Source organism: Venturia canescens, chromosome 7 (genome assembly GCF_019457755.1).
Source record: "Venturia canescens isolate UGA chromosome 7, ASM1945775v1, whole genome shotgun sequence".
In the NCBI taxonomy this organism is placed as follows: Eukaryota; Metazoa; Arthropoda; class Insecta; order Hymenoptera; family Ichneumonidae; genus Venturia; species Venturia canescens.
Genome location: NC_057427.1, coordinates 10,886,174 through 10,910,842, shown reverse-complemented (window position 1 = coordinate 10,910,842; position 24,669 = coordinate 10,886,174). Strand labels below are relative to the sequence as shown.

Genomic DNA, 24,669 nt, shown 5'->3' with positions numbered 1-24,669 from the left:
TGTTCACAGAGAGATTAATAACAACTTTTATCGTTTTGAATCTCGGCGTATACACATTCGTTGAACAAAGAGACGCGTTATCATAGTTATGGTCGTTTTCTCCGATGCGGTTCAAACTCAGTTCAATTTTTTTCATGTAGTTTTGAGATAGCATGAACCGAGTTTAAACTCAGATCAACGTTGGAGAAAACGGGCATTAAACGCAAAATTCGTGCTTCGCTAGACAAAAATTCCGACAGATATACATATAATGTTATATTATATATATGGATGTACATATGTTCAAAAATGTTTCTTGGTAAACAAAAGTGAATGTTAAATAAGTATATTCGATTCATCAAGTCACATGTGTATATATACAAACTGTTGGTGCATGACTGATGTACATATATGTGAATATTTATTATTCCCGTAATAAAAATCCAACGTGATTTTCTTTAATCGTACTAATTCATATTCAAGTGCTCATGCAGCACTTAAATATTTGAATTAGCGAGTGATCAGCACTGCTGACTCCAAAAAATACAACCCGACGCTCTATCTGTACTAAATTCATTAATACTTATAACGAATGGTAAAACAGAAACATATTTTCTATCAGTATCATGCCTCTCTATGAATCTTCGTGTTCAAGCCCAGTGATGCCAATGCAAAACTTCAATGGGGAATATGCACGGTGGGTAATAATGCGCCATACCCAAATGAGCATCAATCGAATCGATAATCATGCAGTGCCCCCTCGCGGCTCTATTAGTTTGACATTAACTGCAAACCTTTTCACGGTGTGTTTTTACTGCGGTTTGTTTTACCCAAAATAACGAGAATACGTGTTATTTTTTGGATATAACTTTTCGATAAAATGTCCGCTTCAATCATTTCGAGCGCAAAGCTCCAAGATGATATGAGTAGCATACCGTTGGCTGACGATGATCCACAAGGTAAATTATAATTTTCCCCATCTTGTTCCAGTTAAAAACGCACTCTGTGATTAATCATCGCGACCCACTTTCTAATTTTCGTGGAAATTGTTTTGTCAATTTATAGATACGTATTTCTAGAAAACTTGTCATCAATTGTTTATACTTTTAGTCATAATTCCTGAAGAAGACATTCCTGACAATGATTCACACCTTTCGGATCCATTTGCAAGAGGACGCAGCATGGATTCAATACCATCTACCTTCACAAACGGCAGTTGCAGCCCAAATAGTGAGTTCTCACTACCCACCTCCTTGCTGTGTTATTTTATATCATTTTCATTTTGTTTATTTGCGATGGGGGCACTGCTGACTTTTAGCTTGCCAACCGATGCAAATATGTACTAGCAATTTAGTATTTAGTATATTTTCAGTGCTCTTTCAAAAACATCATTTTATGATTGGAGTACAAAATTTATTCTAGTTTAAAAGAGAAATAATCATTTGGAAATGCAGTCTCAAATTTCTAAAGAACAAAAAATGCAAGTTTGTGTCAGTGTATGGACATAAATATGGTTACATATGTATAATTGAAGGATTTAAAAATGAGTTATTATGAATTAGGTCTTGATCCTGATGCAAGTCCTGATGAACAAGAAGAAAAAGCCCGACTAATATCCCAGGTATTGGAACTTCAGAACACTTTGGACGGTAAGTATAGATAATAAACTTATTATCTTCACACATGCCTCTTCAATATCTTCATGCATTAATGGAATTTTTTTCCTTTCTGTCAGATCTGTCACAAAGAGTTGACAGTGTAAAAGAGGAAAATCTCAAGCTACGCAGTGAAAATCAAGTGTTGGGTCAATATATAGAGAATTTAATGTCAGCATCGAGCGTCTTTCAATCCACAAGCCCAAATTCTAAAAAAAAGTGAGCTCTATAATTATAACTATTTCCAAAAAAAGACGCAATCGCAGAGCGTCGGTGGCTGAGAGCGCTAGAGGAAAACACGATAATCGAACGCTTGGCCAATGTTTGAGACAAGGACTGTTCACGTATGAAAGTGATTTGCCATCGATAAACCAATCAATCAAAAGTTGATGAGGGGCAAATTCTTGGCTTTTCTCTGCATAAAAGCATCAGAGTGTTTAAGGGCGAAGAACCTCAGCGCGAGTTTCTTCCAAAGCTCCATTTCTAGATGCACCTGACTTTGAACCAAAGAATGATTTTATACTTTTATTTTCGATATCATTTTTTCATGGCAGTCTACTGCCAATTAATTGCTTGAAATGCTTTATATATATTTTTAGGTCATAGAAACTAATTGCATAAATTATTATTTCATATTTCGGGATTTTAAGTATTCTAATTGTCACCGAAATGAGACTACATCTTTCTTCAGGGCTCATATACTTCATAAATTAAATACATATTTATAAGTCTCAATGAATTAATTCATTTTGCATTCAACTATTTTGCTTTGAGAGAGTAGAACGTGAACATACAAAAGAGAAGAAAATCACGTACCAACAATATTTGCTTCTCGATTGAGTTGTTTACCATGAAACAACTCCACGAACAAATATGTCCAAAATCTGTTGTTCGCAGCTTACAATAACGAAAAAATGATTTCAATACCTTGAAAAATGAGCAATATTCTATAGAATGAAAAACGACTGTTGTCTGCCTGGTGATGCAGTCGGAAGGAAAGCCAAAATTTAGTATACAAATACCGTTGAATGGTGGACTGTGAAATTTTTTGTTACTTAATCAAATTAACGTTTCATTGTAACGCGGTATTTAAAAACGACGTTGATTTCATATCAATTTCAATTATCATTCATCCAAGATTTTTACCCTCGTTGGCACATGCTTCATGCACAATCTTCAATTACTGAATAACGTATATATAAATTCTATATATCGTTGGGTATCACGATGTTCTAATAAATATGGATTAATGTGAGATTATTTATTTGCGCATCAACTCCAATCCTTTCCTGTGCTGATGAAAAGGAGAAAATTAATCAACCTTCAGAAGTGTGAAGTTGGTCGTCGCCGTCGTCACACATAAAGAAGTTTCGGTGCTTCAAAAAATAGCATCGATTTTTTTCTTGTAGGATTCATAAAATTTTATTTATCATTCATACAATAGTTTTTTCGTAACATATTGGAGGTCAATAAGACCACGCGATCCCGATAAATCGATAAATAACAGATGCTGACCATATTAAACATTTATTTTTCATCTTTTTCATATGATATACCATAATAATAATAATAATAATAATAATAATAATAATAATAATAATAATAATAATAATAATAATATAATCATATTAATAATAATATTGATAATGATAATATTCATATAAAATTATACTTTTCTACAGCATAATACATGTATCTTACAATATAGTACAATTAGGTGATACGCGCCTTTCTTAGGAATTAGAGATTGCGTGAGCGTGCATCTGAACGGGATTTTTCGAGAACTTTTTTTTAATCTGTACTTTTTTCGTACAATATAATCGGAACCTAGTTGATTATTTTTCGAAAACGATTCGTCTCATTGTTGTTCGATCATACGTATCGGACCCTCGTTCTTTCATAAATATCACAAATCTATAATACAACAAATATACATTGAGGTCGAGGGGAAGCGTTTGAAATGAAATCCTCTTTCAAATACGTACAGTTCCCCGATCGACTGAACTATAAGCTCTTATCCCTTTCATCGGATACGAACATAAAATACAAGTTATTTACATCTGTTCCAACATTAAAATAATATAAACGATCGAGTTGAAATTCTTATCCGTTCGCACGTGAACAATTGAAATTTTTTGCACGCGTACACCTTCGATCCGGGAATAACCACTATGTATATAGAATAACAACAATACAGGGTCAACTATAGCTTAAAAAATATAGACATAACGTGCTATATTCAAGATAGTCGGCTCGGTCCTATCGAATCGCCTCAAGTCTCTACACGCAGCTGAACTTGACACCTGAAAACAAAATTGTGAAATTTTTTGTAGAATTCTACGTCTTAAGAATTCGAACTGCGATTGAAATAGCAGCAAAAAATAACGAATTTTCTATCATATGTGAATTCAGAAATATTGGTTTTTGTAGCCCTTACCATCGTCACTGGAATAACAATTGTGGCAGTGCAGTTTGTGATTTCGTACTCGTACGTCCGTTCCCATAAGACCATCGCCCAGTCTCACGTGGCAGACGCAACACTTGAAACACTCCATGTGATAAAATAGTCGTAGACTCTCAATAATCATAGCTGCTCCTCTTCCTGAAAGGCACATTTTAATTAGAGAACCAAAGCTACCGTCGATTCTTCATAATGCAATAACGAATCGAAGAAATACGCTCAACGTACCCAATTCATCACCGCAGTGAGAACACTTCTTCTTTCCACTGACACTCAACATCTTTTCCTGTGAATCTGTGTTATGGGATGCTGCGAATTGATGAACTTTTTGATGCTGTAACATCGTCATGTGCTGAGGTGTTTGATGTTGCATCGAGGACAAGTGTTCGTGACTCGAACTCTGCTCCAGTCTGTTTGATACCATAATTCGTGAAATCATTAATCGCTCTATTTCGTTTAACACGATTTGATATTTCGTGTTCTACGAGTTCATAAAATTTCTTTCATTTTCTTCCAATACGATCGAATCAATTTTGTTGCACTCATTTTTTCTGGTGAATCAAAATATTAAACGGAGACACAAACGTTCGAATACGTACCGCCTACGCTGAGGAGGGGGCGGTGGTGACGGCCTTTCTTGTGCTCTGTTCTGTACTCTTTGCGTCAGAGTTTGGATAATGGAATCCGGCAATGGTTTATTGTCAGATCTCGAAGTCTGTGGAACAGCGCTATATGGAACGGAGGTTCCGGTCACGTGCTGCTGAGGTTTGCGAACGACCGATCGTTGGTTTTTCTCGTTAATTCTCCTCTGCTCTGCCTCCTGAAATAGATGAACTTTTATTTATTCCCGTCGATTTTTCGCCATGTTAGATCAACGAGATAAAATCATTCCTTCTCACCTGAATCAGCCAGTGTTGGTAGTTGTATTCGAGAGTCCCTCGGGGAACGTCGCTCTTTCTACGCTGAACCCACTCGTCGCCCTTAACTATACGAGGACGCGGCACAGCGCTCAGAGCTTGAAGAGTCTGCTTCGTCATTTGCTGGCCTCCGTTATTTGACAAAGTACTCGTTGATCCACCGCGGATCAATCTTTCACCCTCTACTTGTTGTGGAATCGAATCGGCTGATGGTATTCTGCTGTTTCTGTAAACCATTTTTTCAACCATGAAGTTACGATTGACATTTAAACTAGAAATAAAATTATTCGAAAACCAACAAGGAATACGTCGATAGTTCCTTAATTGTTCAGTTCGAAACCAATCATTTCTATTGCTGTTGAGCATCGACCATTTAAATATACAAAAACAAAATCAGTGAGAAAAATTTATCACAGAAAAAATATTTATACATGAAAAATAGGTATAGAAGACAGAATTAGGTAACTGGAAATTACGCAAGGCTTTGAAACAGGAAATCAGTGATCTCACGAACTAGGAATGAGCGCATGACGACAGATAGAATTAGCTCTTTATCGAGATCAAACATGTGTATATACTCGAGGTGTGGCACGAGCTACGAAAACAAGAATTGTGATACGGAATAGCGCTTTAAGAACTTTGTAATAAATTCGAAATTGTTTTTCAATTTAAAAACGAGAAAACCGCGATTCGTTTGAGTTCAAATGAAATTCCATTATTTAATAAATTTTCATCTCACCTTATGGTAACGTCTCGATGCATTTGTTCGATGAGTCTCGAAGGCTTGGAGGGTGGGATCGGCGGAGGCGGCGGCCTTCTTCTTTGGTTTTCCTGGAGCCAAAGATTCGGCATCGACGATCTATAATTTACGGGCGCAGATGCTCTCGCGACTGATACTTGATATTTGCAGCAAGAGGCGTTGGCGGAAGGGTTCGTGCCATTCGCAACGTCCTGTAACGACTGCCATTGTTCCTGCAACTGTTCAGCCAGTTGAAGTTGTCGCTGTTGACGATACGCGACGTTTGTCCTTCGACGCTTCAATTCTTCTTGCTCCAGTTGCAACAGTTCGCGTTCGACGCGTAATACCTCCTGTTGAAAATCATTTTTAAAAAAAAAGGAATATTCGTTTGAGCGATGGCAATGCATCTTTGAGTTCTATTGGCGTTCAGAGAAGAGTAGATTGACAAATTGCCTCGCAAAAGTTCTCTTATGATAATTGAGAGAATTTTCATTTTCTTGATGATTTCATCTTCGTTTGAGTGATTCTCGTTTTCATTATCAAAAAATATGAGCTCACCCCAGACGCATAATCATCATCGTTTCGAGCGTTGACGACCATCTGCTGCAAAGAAACAAGAATGTCAATAGCAAATTCATACCCGGGGATTACCAAAGAATAGCAAATTCATTCGTGCTTGATTTTTATTGTTGGCATTTACCTCGCGAGCGTTTTTTTGATTAATTTCCATCGACCTTGCACGTCGGCTGTCTTCTTGCCGACGGGCTGCTTCAGCAGCCTGTCTCCTCTCGTTTTCCTCCTCTATTTTTTGCTGTATTCTCATCTCTTCGGCTTTTTTTCTAAGGATTTCCTCATCCCGAATTTTCTGTTCCTCGAGACGTTTGGCCGCCTCGGAAGCTCGTTTAGCTGCTTCCCGCTGTTCCATTTGTTCACGCAAAGTATCTTCCTCCTTCTGTCGTGCAATTTCCTCCTGCCGATGACGCAGCTCGCTCTCCTGAGCACGTTCACGTTCCAGCTGCATCTTTTCCTCCTCGAGTTCGCGCAGTTTGTGGGCAAGTTTTTCCCCGATATCGCTGTTGTTTCAAAATTATTTTTTTTTGTTCGTTTTTTTTTTCAACTTTTGACAAACACCTTCGTTTCTCGGCAACAAAGGCACGAGCCCACATCAGATATTGTCTCTTTACAATATATAGTAGAAAGAAAACATTTTTCAACAGTTTTTTACAATTTTTATTATAAATAAAATCAACAAATTCACAAGCAGAACATACGTTAGTTCAATTCAATTGAAATCCATGATAAAATAGTGAAAAGGATGCAACTTTGAAACGAATAAATTTTTAATTCACGTGTTAAATTTCGCGCTGCAACGAGTATGAGAATCGAAAAAAGTAGATGAAAACTTAATATAGAGGGGAAACCGAGGAAACCGTGGATCCATTCCATGCTACAATTTTGTACATACTTTATTCTACAATACAAAGTAAATATATAAATAATGGTAATGGGGTAGGATTGATAGATAGAAAGTTCAAGAGAGCAAGGACAAACGTTGTTGTGTTGTTGTTCTCTACCTGTTCTGCTCACGGTTATTCCCGTAACGCCATTGTTCCTCCTTCTCAAGGACCTCGATTATCTCGCGTTCCTTCTTCGTAATCTCGTCCTCTTCCGAGGACGTGACACTCGCTCCAAAGGGCTCGCTGCTCTGACGACTGTGCTCGGACATATCCGGACTGACAGGCTGCTTCCTCCAGTCCTCAGCGTGACCCAGCTCTACCCCTGAATCCCTTTCGTGACTCGAATCTCTCTCGTAATTACTGTCCGTATCGTAAGAGCGTCGATTCAACTGCTCGACGCGTCTTTCCTCCGCGAGAATCGCTGCCATGTCCGGTGGTTTCGTCAGTGTTAATTCCCGCTCCAAATAATCATCGTTTAACTGTCAATTTAGATATTTCATTCGATAAGCTTCTTAACCCACTATGGTAACGAGAAAAATTTTTCAGAAAGATGACAGCGTTATAATGTTAAGGGGACGTCAACGTTACCCCTTCGATTCCCAAGAAATCAGAGCGCCTCGTTCGCAGCTCTTTTTTTATTCTCCTCGTCGAGTTTAAACGCTTCAAAGGTTCGATAGGTAAATTGTCTTCTTCGTCGGTGAGATCTGTAGGTGGCGGTGGAGGTTTTTCCTTCGGTGGTTCGACACTCGTCAGCGGTCCGAGAGGGAAAGTTAAACCGGTCACGAGTTCCTCGTCGCTTGCCAAATTTAATTGGGGAATCTGAAAAAAATAGAGTTCACAATTGAAAAAAAGCGTCGATTCAGACTCCCTAAATTCAAATGAAATCGTTGTAATGAGAAAAAAACGGTATAAAAAGAGAAAATTGAGTTAAACCGCGACGTTATTTTAAAATTTTTCACCTGTTTCGATGCTGGTGCTAAATCAAAGTTCATCTCGACGGCATCGTTGTTCGGTGGACTCGAGTTTATCGAGGTTGTAGAATTGGTATCGCTGCTGAATTTGAGACTCGAAGGAGGACACGATCGGGGACTGGGTGCAGGAGTCACAAGAACTTCTGGCTCGTCCAACTGAATTTCATAAATTCGTCGTTGTTGTCTGTGATCGGGCATGGCCATCTGTGAATCTTCCTCGTTGAAATTTGCAGATTTTTCTTCTGGATTTGGCACTTCCTCTGTGGGTCTTTCCACGATGATCGATTCCTGGGGGAAATAAATAAAGGATAAATCGGCATGTATTTTTTTGAACTGTTCTTGTCGAACGTCACACAAACTCAACGTTTCAGATCAAGTCCCAATGGAGATTTTTATTTTGAAATTTCAATTCTTGCTCTTGTCTGAAATCGTGTGACGTCACTTTGCGGTAAAATAGGTCTCTAATACTAACAAAAATACAATAACGCAACGAAAAATGTGAGATAAGCAGACTTGCGAAGCTTTGTAATAAAAAAAAAAGGTCGTTCGGAGCTTAGCACATCGTACAAATGGCTCTAAGCGCGCAGGTTTTAGTGTTAAACGTACAATAAATCAATGAAGAAAACGTGGCGTCATGCATGCACGATGTGTGATCATGAAATTTTTTAAGAGCTAGATAAACATCAAGAGAGATAAAATAAGTACATAGATTCAACATTCGATCACCAACTGATCTCGCACGCTCGTTAATGTCCAAATATTTATCGAGGGTTGGGTGAAACATGAAAAATGAAGAAAATCATTATAGCCAAACACGACGCAATCTGTTCGGTTCCGGTTGGAACGAAACTGTCACATTTGAAAAATGCCAGGAACCATTTCCTCTGCTTACATTTGGCATTTGCAAAACGAATTTTTAATTTGTACAAACGACAATAAATTCTTGAAATCCAATGGAAAAAGTTTGTTAGAAAAACAAAAAATTATTATTTACTTTCAATGTTTTCATTACTGGAGACACTGGGTCAAATTTATTCCACGTAGCAATATCAACGTTTTGACGATTCAATGAACAAAGTGAATAAACGATTCATCCGAGCCAGCCTTTGAAACTAACGAACACGTTCGTTAACTTTTATTCCACGATTTTACAACAAATTAACGGAATTTTCAAGAGTTTTTGTTTCGTAGATTCAACAGGATTTAAATGCTCGCTGAACAGTGTTATTAATGATACAAAAAAAGAAAACACTCAACGCTTTTTTTGCTGGGGATCGTCAATAGTTTTTTTTAGATCTTACGATAACAAGATTGCATTAATTTGCGTAACAGAAAACTCGATCGTGTTAATGAAATGTGTTTGAAGCGCGATTCACGGCGATTGTCACTCATGCTTTTTAATCACTGCTAAACGACAAATCTTCGCACTTGTATACTCAATAACAACAATAATAAAAAATATTCGGACGTGCTGTTATACGAGAAAATCGCGACGAAACGAGACCAACCTGCTGAGTGTTACTAAAAGAGATGCCGTGTGAACTTTGATCGACGAGATGTGCCTCGTATCTCTCGCTTTCTTTCAGTCCCGGACCCGTCGATACGAGTCCATAGAAGGATTTAACCAACAGATACACGGAACGATTGTGAGGGCTCAATTTATCGCGAGATCATGGAAACCTTATCATAAGCCCCCCTCTTGAACTCCTTCTGTCCCGATGGAATTAAGGGATTGTGGAATATTATAGAAAAAACATTTTTCCAATGTAATTCAGCGTAAAAAAAGCAACGAAGTTTTCGGCATCGAAAAATTATACAAAATTATGAAATATTTTGAAAATGTATTAAAATTTTATTGCTTATTTTGTGAAAAATGCTTTTCCGTTCTCTAAAAATGACGTATCGACGTAAAAACAATTTCATTCGAGCATAAATCTCATCACATCGTGAAATTTTTTTTCCACATTTTTTTAAAATCTCGTGCTACGCTCGAGAGTCGCATGAATAAATCGAACTATTTTATTTGATGGCCCCAATGAAAATGGAGTATCGCCCCAAAATAATGAACGTCTTTCGATCTTCAGTTTAAAAAGCGGGGTGAGTGGACCTTGGTAATTTGAAAGAATTTGCTCAACCGATTTATTGAACGACCATTTTTGCTGGAGATTTGTGGAATTTTTTTCTTTCAACATCAACAAAAGTTTTTCAGTCAAATTTGATTGATTTGTGTTAAATTTCAAACTGTACGAAATATTTGTTCGTGTAACTGCAACTGGCAGGATCGTGGATTAACGAGCCGAGTGAAGAACACACGTAAAAATGGTAATAAAAGTGTGATTATCATCGATACTCGTATATTTCGTGGCACGTTATCGTTATTTGTCATTTTATGTATACAGTAGCTGGCGATTGTCTGCGAGAATAAATCTAGCCAACTACACGCAAAATTGGTACAGTACACGAGCAGGTGAACCATTTTGTGGAGTGGTTCGTCGTCTATTTACACACATCGTAATATGATCAATGAGTCAATTATTCGTTTTAAAGCCTCTTTAATTCCTGCTTTGTGTGATTCTCGTTCCTTGGATTTCTCGTCTCGTCCTCTAATCAATGCGAGGGCTCTATATGTACAAAATTAAGGGGAGCCCGAGGCTCTCAACATTTTTGTAAAGCTGATGACGTCTCGTGGGGTTGCTCGAGCGTTCTAACCTCGTTGTTTCGCTCGTTGCCGAGTCGTACGACCGTGACGAAAGGAGTGACCGGTGGGCTGACGGATAAATCGGCGTTCGTGACGACGACTTTTTCGCAGATTTCGACGACTGTGCGTCGTCGTTCTGGTTGCTGTTGTTGTTTTTCGAGACTGCCGGTTTCCTCGGTGCTCTTGGTCGCGATCGTCGTTGAAAATGGAATTTTCGTGCTCGTCAATACGCCAGTCTTGATCGTGACTTTTGAGGGTGCTGGCACCCTTGAAGGCGAATTGGTAGAAACGAGACTCGTCGATGAGCTCGGTGAGACTCTCACGTTCAAATTTTTACGAGGAAGCGGTGTGGGGATTTTTGAAATCGGACGTTTAGCCTCCGGAGAATTGTTCGCTGATTTTTTAGCCAGCTCACCAACCCGCTGCAGCTCCTCATTGTCCACGTCGAGTTTCAAACTCGAACTATCCACAAGCTTCTCCTCTGCCAAAGGTTTAATCGACTGTACAACTTCCTCCGGAGGACTTCTTCGGGGCGGCACCCTCGGACTCTGATAAACTATCGGACGCGACGAAATATCTTGTCTGGTCGTTCCTTCGTTAAAACTATACGCAGCCTCGCAACTCATCGTTGCACTTATATTTTTATTCGACAGTATCCCAGTAGTAGAAGAAGCAACAGCCGTATCCTAGTAGAATCAAAGATTTCGAGAGACTTTCATATACCAACTTGTTAATAGGCCCGTAACCACAGGAATATTTAGTATGGAACATACGAACGCGCTGAACACCAATCATTTCATTCTAACTTTGCCGTCTCCAGCCCTCTTTCATCTCATTGCTATTGCACTTCAAAGTCCTAAAAAATTACGACTTTTGTTATGGATCAAACACAGTGGAATTCATGCCGTTGGCCATTAAATTTTGGAAAATTAATTCTTTATATTTGTTCCTGTGACATTTACGGTATTACTTAAAAATTTAAATTGATAATCGAAGATTTGTCAAATTTAAACGAATTGAGAACGTTCGATGAATTTCTCATGATTAATTTTATTTTGAATTTTCCAGTAGATACAAAAATCGTGAGTGAAGACTCAAAATTTATTGAAAGTTGGGTTGAAAGCGAATAGAAAAAAATGTGGAAAAATTTCATGAATTTATAATTGTTGAGTAAAAACGAAAGAGCTGGAAAATGTCGGAACGGCAATAATTCATTTATGAGACGTGGATCGAATTGTCGAACTCTTCGTTAGAAAACAAAATATAAAAGACGGCAGTGATTGATCGATTTGTTATGATATATTTTTTATGATCGGCTTCGAATGTCCCATACATACGACGTAGATACAAACGCAGCGTAGAAATAACGCAAAAAGGCAAGGCAAGATGGATCGTGTGATAGATAACGAGTTAGTTGTCGATGGCGATGATGGGAATGAAGAAAAGAGCGTGGCCGAAAACTCACCTCGTTCGTAAGCGGTGTTTTGTCAAGTTGGCATTCTGTCGTTTGAGGATTTTCGGTTTTCTGATCCCGGCCGAATCTCGTAGTGTCCTCGATGTTTCGAGAGTCGTGAGTTTCCAAGGCTATTTCTTGTCGTTCGTGAATAGTTTCGGGATGATGAACGACTTCCTCGTCGACGGGTTCGTCCGCTTGGCTAACGGAGCAGCTAACATCGGCGGTGTGAATGCCCGAATCTTCGCGATCGGTCAGATCATTCAAGAGTTCGGCGGAGGAACTCGAGGCCGGATATCGAGTGGTGTAATCGAGTTCCTCGAGGCTTTGAACGCGTTCGAAATTATCGTGTCCGGAGGATGCGTCAGCGTCGAGTGAATCGAGACTGCGATGGAAAGAAGCGCGCGGTGGAACGTCGCGATATTCCGAATCGGGCGAAGAGCTTCGCTCGCTCATGGCTGGCGTGCAGAATTTCTCACCGGGAAGAAGAGAGTTTTTCCCATTTCCCATTGGAGAATTAGAATCGTTTTTCGCGGGACGAGATTTCTCGTTGATGTTCGCAAGGGCTGTGACGATTTTATCCTTTTCACGAGTACTCGGGATAGGCATTGGCGTTGTTTCTTGGCTCGTTACCGCCGGGGATTCGTTGCTGCTGAATTTTTCGACGACTCTTTCTCGACACAGAGCTTTCGAGTTCTCAAGCTCTTCCAGGCTGGTTTTTCGATTCGAAACTTTGTTCTCCCGCTCGCTCGTTTGTTTCTCCAAGTGAGATAAACGTTCGCGGATCGAGCTCATGTCACCGGACAAACGATTCGAGGCTTTAAGCTCCTTGTCCGTATTCGCAATTTCGCTTTTTTGCTTCTCGAGACAAGAGAGACGGTTCTTTATTGATTTCAAGCCGTTCTGCTCGGCCGATGATCGCGGATTCGCGCTGCTGTTGTTATTCATGTTGTTCGCCCTCGTTTCAACGCTGTTTCTCGACGCCCTTTCAAATATTTCCCGTCGCTTCAGTACGTCCACTTTCACGATTGGGAAACTCGTGTTCTTATCGTCGTCGCTGCCCGCTGGTTTATCCTCATTGATGTTAGACTTCGCAGGCTCCCTTGTCGTTTCGAGATTTATCAACGATCTTCGAGGTATGTTTTGTGAGACTCTCGAGACGTAGCCCCGGATAGCACCCTCGTAAGTGTACTCCTCGGGCTCAGGTGAACTCGCCGTTGCCGTATTACCCGAATCATATCCTCGCGTATCGTTCTCACTACGAAACTCGTTCTCGTAACTCGCGGATTTGTTTGTGATGCTGCACGTAGTATTCGATGTTTCTGTTATCGTTGTCTGCTGCGGCATCGCTGTTGCTTGTAGCGGTAGTGAAGAGGTCGGTAAAGTTGGAGTTTCCTCTTTCGGCTCGGGGACGTTGTTGTTGTCGTTTGTGTTCTCCACGTCGGACTGATTCTTCTCGATTTCACTATCACGATCACTCTGTGGGGGGTAAAAAAATCCACAAGTTGAGTCATGTTATTTTCATTCTTTCATTTTATATTTCCTTGTTCACGGTAAAACAAAAAATGTAATCGATACAGCCGCCAAGTGTAGAAAAATTTATTTCGTTTCGTGTTTGCATTCTTTGAGAGAAATTTTTCTTAAGATGATGGATCAGTCGGTAATCACACCTCGAATTTTTGCAATTGAAACTCTTTGACATCGTTCGTCCGATTAAAATAATAAAAATGTCATCGTACGCAGCACGATCGCAAAAATCCGACGACATTTTTATTTTTTCGATTAGACGAACGATGTGGAAAAATTTCCTTTTCAAAATTTGCAACTATCTCTCTCGCACTCACGGTTGTGATTACCGACTGATCCATCATCTTAATTACAATGTGAGATGGGTGATCAAACCATTCAAAAAAATTTGAATAAATCAACGAATTATTTTAAATTTGTGGTTCTCAACTTTCTCAAACTCATTGAGGCGCCTCGATTATTTGGTTAAAAAAAAATGAAGTTGCCCGTCACGATTTTTTTCACACATGTGCCACTGAAATTGCAAAATTGTGGTGCAATAATCAAGCGTCGAATTACGACTTTCATTGCTCAATAAAACTTGATATATTTCTCACAATCACTCGACAATGGTGAGAAGCAATTAAAAGAAAATGAAAAACAGGTGTTTGAAAGCTCACCATAACACTTTGCGTATCGTCGTGAGTATCGCCGCTCACTGAACTTTTTCCACTGCTCGTTCCAATACCCAAATCGCTAAGATCATTTACATCCTCCTCGTGATACATCGCCAAGCTCATACTCAGTTTTCGTCCTCGACTACCACGTTCCTCCATCATTTCCGAGAATGTTTTGCTCCGACGTCTCTGTCGGTCGTGTTCTTCGAGCTCGAGTTTTTTCACCTCGACAACTCGTTCGATTATGTGCTCTTGACGCTTCCTCCTGCTGCTCTTCCAATTGTCCAAGTTCTGCAAATGTCATTAGAATTGAAATACCGAAAATCTTTGGGTTCGACAACTAATTCAGTTAATACTTTCTTCATTGGTTTATCTAAAAAACAATTGAAAAAAAATGAGATGAATTGTTTTTTTTTTTTTTTTTGACGATTCGTTAAAAACTTTCGACTCGATTATGATTATTTTCTGTCAATTTTGTAAAAATCTTTCAAAGCGAAATGTTGAGTACGATTCACTTGAAAAACTCACCGATTGCCAATCTTCGGGATCATCTCGTACCTCCTGCTTGATCTTTTTAGTTTCTTGAACCTTTTGCAATTGTTCCTGAGCACTTCGATAGAGGGAGCATGGTCCAACCTTGACGAATTGTAGAGGATTCGTGGCTTGTTTCGGTGGGGTTTTCAGGGTCGTCTTTAATTTCGGAGGTTCGTGCGGTGGGACCTGAAAAAATCGAATATTCATTATTCCTTATTCTTCTTGTTATTTCAACGTGTTTATAATTCTGCGAAGTTAGCTCGAAAAATAATAAGGACGTTGGGATTGAGAGAGCCCTCGAGAAAGCCCGCGACGATGAATGATCGCATTGATGATGGAAAGTCGAGACATTTAGCTGAAAAAATGGCGTTCAGCCCGATGAATCGATCAATCGAGAACGACGAAGAAACCGTACGAGTTACGCTTCGTAACGATGGCTTCGTTCTTCTGCTCCCTCCCCAGAAAAAACTCGATTCCGATCCCCATTCAAACAGTCACGTTTTCTTTCATTCCGTGCATTACAATGGCGAAGATATCGCTCATATTATTGTTAAACTTTGAGAACTTTGGAATTTGGAGTCTCCGATCGTTGCATTATTGTTCGAATTGGGTCAGTTCTGCAGGCGATATCGCATCGATAAAATTTCTTGACTTATCTCGAGCCGGAAAACACATTTTCAAGGCTTCAATCATGCCTCATTATTCAGTACGCGAAAAGTTGTTTATTTATTTGAAAAAAAATGCTGAATATTAAAAGTATGCAAAAGATCTAAAACTCCTGTTTCCTTTCCCATAATTACGTCTTTTCACATTCCTCAGTAAAAAATTGAGACACTAAACGATAATTCAGCGTATTTATCTGCGTCATTGGATAAGAACCGAAGGAATGAGTGATGGACGAAAAATTATTGAAAACAAGACGAATGTGATAAAAAACAGAATGATGGAAACGGGGGGGGGGGGGGGGGGAGGAAAGCGAAGGAAAAAGTTTCTCGAATGACGCAACAATCATTTGTTTACGATCGAATGGTAGCATTCGAAATAAGTAAATGAATAATAAATAGAAGCTAAAAAAAAAATGAGGAAATGGACTTACAGTTCTGTCGTTTCGCCGCTCGGTCGCGGCCGTCTGAGAAGATGGCATTCTCGTTGTTTTACCGGCTCTCTCCCCTCGTCTCGGCCAAGATCCTCCTCTTCAATGTATCGCGATTCGTCGCAACGTCGGTCCCATCCTACGCTCCGACTCTGTAACACGAACATTGAATTCTTCATTCCTTCGTCATTATAAGCATGTTTTTTTCTTAACAATTACTTGTCGAAGGTCAAGTAATAATCCGCGCACATTGCTCAGCGCAACGAGAACATGATTCAATGCGGCTTGCGGATGCAATAATCACCGCGCGTGATTTCTGTCTTAAGGAGCTCATTATTTAGCGAGCGAGAATAGAAAATCCTCGGTAAGGAAAATCATTTCGTTTTGTTTGCAAAAAATATGCATTTTTGTTTGTAATTATTCATCGGATTTTTCATGAGGTTATTAAAAAATCATAATATTTTTAACTTCCGCGTTCTTTTCAGAGGCCTTTACAGCGCGCGATGCGTACGAGTGTCCGAGCAGAGGGGCGAATTTCACTCGCGGAATAGCCTCGCGCGATCTACGTTCCCAGCATTGAAAATTTTCCTTGTAACGCCAACATACGTCATTACGCGTCATTACGCTCAATTAACTGACTTTAAGGGCGTATTTTTTTGATGAAAGTCCCATCGAAAGTTGCCGCACTTTCAGAGGAAACGCGTTTTCCTCCGCGTGTCATGTTTTACGGTCTCGCAATCTTACCGGGGAAAACCTTGAACCAGGAAAAAAAAGGCCTTTTCCCAAATTTTTCGACAGCCTCGAAACCGTTGGACAATCTTCGAGGACAAAAGCTGGAATTGGGGTCCGCAATTGTTGCACGCGAATGGACCGTTCGACGGAGCAACGCGCACCCAGTCGTACGTTCGAACGTGGCCCATAAAAACCGAGTTCGAACTCAATCTTTGTACGATTAACGTTTGTTTCGATAGCCATAAAATAGCAAATATATGTTTATTACGGATAATACGTGCGGAGGAGAAGCAATAGAGTATTTCGTATATTGTAGGTTGGCTCGTTCGTTCGTTCGCAAACTCGGTCGACCGAAACGCATTGCTTCCGTCTCCGCTTGGAAAGAAATGGGTGCAGTGCCGCCCACAGGTCGTTCAGTTTCAACGAAACGCCGCTTTTTTCGCTCGCCTTCCGGAAGCACGCGCTATTACGATATTATTTATTTTTTTTTCTTTTTTTTTTTTTCAAATCGAATGAAACACGAGACGAATCAGTGGAGCGGCCTTGAGAGCGGGGTGGCTCCAACGGGCCGCGAAATCTACTGGAAAATTGGCAGCTCCGAGTGAGAATGATTCCGGAATAAATTCTCGACAATGAAATCTCGAGATAAATCGTTTATTTTCTTCCTCCCAACGTCGATTCACGTGGAATATGGAATTTTCGAAAGTTGAAAACATCAGCGGGTGAATCCGAGCGTGAAAAGCCTCAATATTTGCGAGGAATCTCCGTCCGCGCGCGCTCCATTTCTAACGCGTATGCGATCATTCGATTTGACTAATTTTTTCCCGACGATCGAGCTTCCACGAAGCCGAGCCGCAGCACACTTGCATTATTATAAATATATTACGAGTGTTAAGTGCGAGACGAAAGACTATGCAGGAACGAGCCCGAGTCCTCGCGTCATTCCAGTTTCATTGCTGCGGGCTCGTAAATCTGCATGAAACGGGAGAAATATCGCCGGGAATGAGACTTCATAATCGTCGTATCAATTTCCATTGGACGAGAAAGCGCGCCGATCCTCCGTTATACGCCAAGTGAAGCGTACAGAGCTACACGCTGCACGGATCAACAACGTTTCCCTACGCTTGTAATAAAATCTATAATCGTCCGGGTCTTTAACAGCGAAAAAACGAGGATTCGCGCGCGGCTGAGAAAAAAAATTTAAGAAAAGGACGAATAAGCTCTCGTAAACGCTACGATTGAGGTTTACAAAGAGAGAGCTGAGCGCATATGCAACGATTATCCACATCGAACCGGATAATTGGCCATTTTTTAATTAGCCGAATCAACTTTTTGTCGTCTAAGCTACTTCTATTCGGTGATTTAACCTCGACATTCAACGTGTCGTTATCTTTGTATAATATCTGATGCCAGAAATCCTGCGGGCATTATTTATAGCGAGTTTTAACGACTTGATGAATCAAGTGTGAAAACTGTGCACTTGAGCATGAAAGAGATTGAAAAAAAGTCGATCGAACGACCGGATGCGATGGATCGAGCGATCGTCGCGTACGACTCGCGTCTCACAGTTCGGAAAAACGATCCAAGTTTGGGCACCTTCGTGCTGGGGGGGGAGGGAAAAAGTGTCGAATTCGTTCGATATAATTGTTGCCATTTTATCGATAATTATCGATTCTGCGCCTCGTTGTTTGTCTCCTCCGCGTCAAAGAGCAGTGACAAAATTCAGCGTGATCACCACTCGGATTCGAAAAAATATTGAAAAGTGTTGAAGATTCGTAAAGCAATTTAGAACGAAATGAATGGCAGCAGGATTCGAGGAATCGATAAATAAAAAGACTGAAAAATAACGAATTGGACATTCGGCAGGGAAGAAAATTGGAGATTTACTAGAATTATTCGAGAGTTTTTCACCACCGTTTCGTTGGACTCCGACGCTGCGAACTTCAGCGTCATAAATAAAACGCGACCATTCGAAGGGAAGCAAAGTTCCGCAAGACGAAGAGTTTTCGCGAAACGCATCGCCACGAATGATTTCGCGTGTCTCCAATAAACACAGCGATATTTCATCGACTCGAGTGCACCGTCAGAGCAGGTAAACGGAGTTCTGCTGAAATAATTGGGAAAAATTTCATTGAAAATTGATTCAAGTGCGGATCGCGATTAATCGCTAATTACCTGTGTGCGGAGAAGCTCATAAAAATACGAAGATTCTCGTGCGGACGGATCGCGCACGCTCGGATCTATATACGTCGTTGTAATACGTTGGAATTTTCTTTTTACGAGATGTGTCGAGGACTTAGGAAATTGTCGCTCGCGTCGTTTCATCCGTACGAGTATTATTCGCTGGGTCGTTACCGTTGGGTCATCGCAACTGTACATTCAACTACATACGCATATATACATAGTACGAGAATGCGGTACACAACCGGATTGACAGAGGGAGAGCGAGCGAGAGGCAAGAGAAATGCGAGCAAAGGAGCAGGGAGAGCTTCTTTCTTCGGCGTTTGAGATGAGCGATGCGCGCGGGGGTCTATCCAACTGTGCATGAGTCGTGTCATTCGATAGAATTGAAATAGTTCGAGTACTCGAGTATATCGGCGACTCGCGCGTATATCGGGCCGTTTATCGGCCCCGGGATCGTTGAGTTTCGATTAAAAATCGATATGCCGAGGAAGCGTGCGCGAACCACTCGTCCAACGACTCTCTGAACTCCTGATCTTTATCGTCGCTATCTCAAAGAGCTGCTTGGGACGTACAGCCACTGGGAAGAGTTTCGAGCGGGATTTCGCGGCGAGATAGAAGCCCGAGGCCCCGTAAAGGGCAGCAGTGAAAACGGGGGGGGGGGGGGGGCGGGCGCGGTTTCGTCCTCGAGGTTGAAGAAAAGCCGATAAAACCCGCGACGAATTAGCCGCCGGTTTTATTACCCCAATATTTCCCGGAGCAGCGTTGATGGATTTGCTCCAACGAGGCGCGCGCGGAACGCTCCGACTGCACGAGGGAATTTGTCCCTGTTTATGAACGACAATAACAATTCCGATGATGTACAGTTTTGTTGTGCCGTGTCGCGCGAAATAGCGGAGCGACCGAACGCTTTTTGTCTCCTCTGTTCAAACAGCCTCCACCGGGCCGAGAAAGTTCGTTTACGTAAGCGCGTTACCGCGGAGAACAAAGTATTTGAACCGCGCAAAAAGAAAAGGCGAAGCGCACGATCCGGCGTTCTCGGTGCTCGCCCGGAGTATTGAGCGCTCTCGAAATCTCTTCCTCGTTAGCGAGAACGAGGGGAGTGAGAGAAGCGCGGCGGGGGAGAAAACTCCTTCGAGAGCTCTCGAACCGCTCATTTTCGCATTTGTTTCGCATCAACATTTTTTTCCCCCCATCACGAAATAAAAGAATTTGCTCCAACTCGCGTTATGCTACTTTTCGCCTATTTTTTGTTCTCGAGAACGGCGTTTTTTCAGGAGAGACGAAAACGCTGGGGTTCGAGGCGGAGAAATGCGCGCGGGAGATCGAGACCGTTGCGAGAAGACGGCGCGGGCGCGCGCCGGCGGAGACCTTTGTTCAACAATAATGATGATGAGGGCCTTAAGTACGAAAATATTGAGGTTACGAGAGACAAAAAACGGGCTGAAAGGAAGCTCGTGACCTCCTGCCTGCTCAATGCCCCGCGTGCGTATGCAGCCGAACAATAAACCGAAAGAGGAGGTCACGCTGTATATCCGCGTGCGGCAGCCTCGCTCCGCTCTCTCTTCGGTTCATTGTTTTCCCGGACTGTCTTCTACAACTTGTTTCATTTCATTCGCTAATTTTCCTCCTGCCTCCTCCGCGCCGCCGCGTATCGGGCAAACGACAGCCGTTTATGTTTAAATGTGAGCAATTAAAAAACGAAATGTTTCCAGCACCGCGGCGAGATTAACGAGGAACGTAAGGAGCCCGGCTTTGGTGCCGGAGTTTTTGATTTTCGGCTCTTCGCCTCGGATTTTTTCTCCGCGGCTAAGGATAACGGAGGAGGGAAAAGTGATCCCAGTTTTTCAGATAATCGATGCAAAAACGTCACTCTTAACTCGCGAACCTACATTTCGTCTCAAATCTCCGATCCTTCGATTCTTCGTTTGATCGCAACCGCGTGGAATCGTACGCAGAACACGGAGAAAAAACGAGTTTTTATCGACTCGACGACGAGCTCGAGAAAAAACAGAAGGAGAAATGAACTTTTCTCAGGATCCTTGGACGTGGATTTTTCCGTCGCGCTTCCCGTCGCAGACTTTCTCGTCACCGCGATCTTCCCACATCCGGAGGTCCTCGCACCCGTCAAAGTCGATTCGAAAACACTTTTGGAGAGAGCTGCTCCCACAAGAGTGTACGCGTCTCGAGTCGCGGCCGGGGACTCCGGCCTACGAAATGGGACAGTGCGAAGTTCGCGATAAAGCCATAACAATTTAGCAACGACGAATAGCAGTTGTTCTCGTAATCTGATGAGTGTGCGCGAGGTGATTGAAAAAAGGAAAAGGTGTTAAAAGCCGTTGTCGAGTTGCCTCGGGAGGAGGTCGGTGCGCGCGTGTGCTAGAGAAGGAAAGAAGCCGCGGTGTCGAGGCTGGACGGAGGCAGGAGAGAAGGAAAAGCAAGGAGGCAGCGGCGAGGGAGATACGGTGGCTAGGTCACGGTCGCAGGGCGATGGCCTCTCGCCCCTCCTCCTCCTTCGCCCGTGTGTGCTTCTCCTGTGATGAGTTTAATCCTCGCCGCTCCTCGCTCCCTGCTCGCTCGCCTCGCGTTTTATTCTTGTTTTTGGTGTATTATAGCTGTCGCGGTTGGTAATAATATCCATGGGGCGTTCACGGGGGGGACGATTGGCGTCGGTGTGCGTGGTGGACGCGCGTGTGGCTCGTCGCTCGGCAAAGGAGAGAAGGCGAGGAACGCCGACGAGCGTTGCGGCGGGCTCATCATCGATCAATATAATGTTACGCGGACGTGTCCTCCGACGACCTCGTTTTAGACAAGCGTCCTGTAGGATTATCGTTCAGCTGCTCGTCCGCGATCCGCCCTGCAACGGCCGGCTCGTCGGTTCGATGCTCCAGTAAACACTAGCCCGAGAGCATTTCCACGCGAGTCAACACAACATCTATGCGGAGATAATGGATGTAGACACGGGGAGGGTTTTCTGCGGCAATGCCGAAGGCGCACGGGCTCGGAACTTGACTCGTTTTTCGTCGAGGATCGATCCTTGCGAGACGCGCGAATCGGGGCTCGCTCCGCGTGCGTGCGCTGCGACGTCGCTCCGATGCGCGGGATTGATCACTCGAGTATGAGGAAGATCCGAAGGCTGGCTCGAAATGCGTCAGAGAGTATTTCAGACCGGCTGTTTTAGTTGACGAGACTTTTTCGGTGTTCGCTTCAACCCCGGTGCTCTCGATGCCAAAAGTATAAAGAAAACTTGCCGCGGACGGGATCATCTCGAAGATCTCGTTGAGAAAGCGAAGCCCCATGGAAGCTCACGGCCGGATGTATACAGCTCGGGAACGCAACGCATCCTCGCCAATTTATCGACGATTACTCACCTTCGGATCGCGCTTTCTTGTCTCGGGCGGGACTTCCCGAGAGCGCGAATCGATTCGATTTACAGCCTTTTCGCCACCCACGCCTCAAGTCCGCTGGCACGCCCGCGCGCGCGCGCGCCTCGTCTTCCTGTTTCTTCCTCCTCGCTCGTCTGCGCCTCCCGAATAATTTATGCTGCTCATAAAAATGAATATTTATGCTCCCCGTCGCCCGGTTTTGGGGTAACTTATCGCCAGCAGGGTGTCGCTTCCCGCGCGCTTCGACGTAGCCTCGTTTTCGCGTGCGGAAACCGCGGCTTTTGCTCGCCCAGTTTCGAGCCGGTAGGACGCGCGCGCCAGCCAGCTTTGCCTTATTTGCTTTGCGGGAATTGACACCAATAAAGAAAGTCACTATCCGATCCTCTAATCTCTGACCTCACGTACGTTCCGCGCACATGTACGCGCACACCTCGAGCCCTCGTCTAATATCTGGGTTAATCGAATAACCTCGCTGTGTGCAAACGCGCTCTTGAAGCAGCAGCAGCCGAACAGCAGCGCAAAGTGAGAACCGACCGACTCGATTCCTTCTAACGTAAGCACCTTTCCAGCCATTTTTACATAATTTATAGTCCATCCAGACATCTGCGGCTGCGATAAGGAATTATATCGAAATAATAAAACGACCGCGCCCGGTACCCCAACGACGCTTCCCGATGAGCCATTAATGGCAGACGCGGAGCATCCAAAATAATGAACGATTTTATGTGCTTTTATGCAGATAAGATTCTCGGTACACGCGAACGTTATTTTATATGACGCTAAACTTTGCAACGCTGGAGTCCAACGAAATGATGTAAAAAAAACCGTCTAATAATTCGAGTTATTATGACGCTGAAGTTTCCAACGTTGGAGTCCAACGAAATGATAGAAAAAAACTCTCCAATAATTCCAGTAATTCTCCTATTTTGTTCCCTGCCAAATTTGCGATTCGCAGTTTTTCAAGCTGCACCAACGATTCGTGAAATAAAAAATTGGTGAATTACAAACGTTTTTTTCGTTCATTTCGTTGGACTCCAACGTTGGAAACTTCAGCGTCGTGAGTTATTCTCCAATTTCATTTCCTGTCGAATTCCCAATTCGTAGATTTTCAATCTGCACTGATACTTCGTGAAGTAAAAAATTGGTGAATTACAAATGTTTTTTTCGTTCGTTGCGGACTCCAACGTTGCGGACAGCACATACGTACTGGATTCCAACATTTATTCGAAGAGCACTAACAACAATTGTTCTATCCACCATAGTAAAAAGACCAATACCCATAACTTTTATTCAAAAGACTCAACAGTCTTTTTCTCTCTATAAACACAGAAAAAAATCTTTTCAGCCACTTCAAATCTTTATATTGCAAAGTATGCTCGGGCAACCCTGAAAAAACTGTGTTTGGTAAAGTGTCAAACGTATTCGGTCTATATTCGTGTATTTGTAACAGAATTTACATGCTCAGAGTGAAAATTTGTGATTTACAATACATTTGCACTCATCGGTAAGCGCTGGTCTGACACAATGAAAAATACTCGAAAAGAAAACGATAGTTCTCACGTGCGTCACTTTTTATTGCTATCGACATAAAGCCGTTTAGAATTAAAGGTTCGAAAAATAGTAAAATTCAAAGAAATACTACGCTGTTTGTAATCGGTGTCTGAGGAATTTGAAATCCTTGAAAAATCATATATTCTTCACTATACAAAACGAATCCGTTTCCTCCGTCGATTTTTCTCGATTTATTGTAAAGCGGAACCGCGCGTCCGTGATGGAAAATCAATCACATATCTCGGTGTCTGAGAAGCACCCCCGATGAGCTCGAATCGTTTAATTCGAGGCAGAGACGCAACCGCTAAAAATGAGCAGTGCGCATTAAAGTTTCGAAAGCTCGCGAGACAAAATTAAACAAAGTTTCAAAGGCCCCGCCGTCTACGAGGGCTCGACGCTCAACGCGGTTTCGTTGTTCATTCAAGCACATTATCAGCGCCCACAGATTATTGCCATCTGCGCGCGTGTTCACCAAGCTCGTGATACGATACCGTTTTCGTTTGGGCTGCCCGCGACATACGATCACGAGCTTTTACGTTGCCTAAATATATAGACACGTACGTGCGTTAATATTCACAGACTGCTGGTGCGCACCTTCCCCGCATACAGGAGAGCTCGGGACCGAGAACACGTGCCCGTATAAACACAAAATATATGAATGTACAACGGAGAAAATATG

The 24,669-nt window shown here is 42.3% G+C and overlaps 2 protein-coding genes across 6 annotated transcripts in view; one reads left to right on the top strand and one right to left on the bottom strand.

Annotated features, from left to right (window-relative positions):
• The first annotated feature begins 736 nt into the window (after positions 1-736).
• LOC122413886 (short coiled-coil protein homolog) lies at positions 737-2,889 on the top strand. The gene is made up of 4 exons (XM_043424548.1): positions 737-938; positions 1,090-1,209; positions 1,542-1,628; positions 1,715-2,889. The coding sequence occupies exons 1-4, from the start codon at positions 860-862 to the stop codon at positions 1,855-1,857; spliced, it is 429 nt and encodes a 142-aa protein (XP_043280483.1). The 5' UTR covers positions 737-859; the 3' UTR covers positions 1,858-2,889.
• Positions 2,890-3,029: 140 nt separating this feature from the next.
• smash (smallish) overlaps positions 3,030-24,669 on the bottom strand; it is a 52,621-nt gene continuing 30,981 nt past the window's right edge. The window contains exons 1-17 of one of the 5 annotated variants that reach the window (XM_043424497.1): positions 19,048-19,067; positions 16,144-16,292; positions 15,042-15,233; positions 14,517-14,804; positions 12,343-13,809; positions 10,889-11,563; positions 8,168-8,467; positions 7,797-8,027; positions 7,326-7,687; positions 6,452-6,824; positions 6,310-6,354; positions 5,752-6,101; positions 4,995-5,238; positions 4,695-4,915; positions 4,324-4,505; positions 4,072-4,236; positions 3,030-3,937 (exon numbers count right to left, since the gene is read on the bottom strand). In XM_043424497.1, coding sequence (XP_043280432.1) covers positions 3,915-3,937; positions 4,072-4,236; positions 4,324-4,505; positions 4,695-4,915; positions 4,995-5,238; positions 5,752-6,101; positions 6,310-6,354; positions 6,452-6,824; positions 7,326-7,687; positions 7,797-8,027; positions 8,168-8,467; positions 10,889-11,563; positions 12,343-13,809; positions 14,517-14,804; positions 15,042-15,233; positions 16,144-16,191 — 5,166 coding nt within the window. In that variant the 5' untranslated portion in view covers positions 16,192-16,292; positions 19,048-19,067 and the 3' untranslated portion in view covers positions 3,030-3,914. Of the gene's footprint in view, positions 3,938-4,071; positions 4,237-4,323; positions 4,506-4,694; positions 4,916-4,994; positions 5,239-5,751; positions 6,102-6,309; positions 6,355-6,451; positions 6,825-7,325; positions 7,688-7,796; positions 8,028-8,167; positions 8,468-10,888; positions 11,564-12,342; positions 13,810-14,516; positions 14,805-15,041; positions 15,234-15,325; positions 15,451-16,143; positions 16,293-19,047; positions 19,068-24,669 lie in introns of those variants that run through there. The other 4 variants (XM_043424496.1, XM_043424494.1, XM_043424495.1 and 1 more) reach the window with 4 other exon arrangements.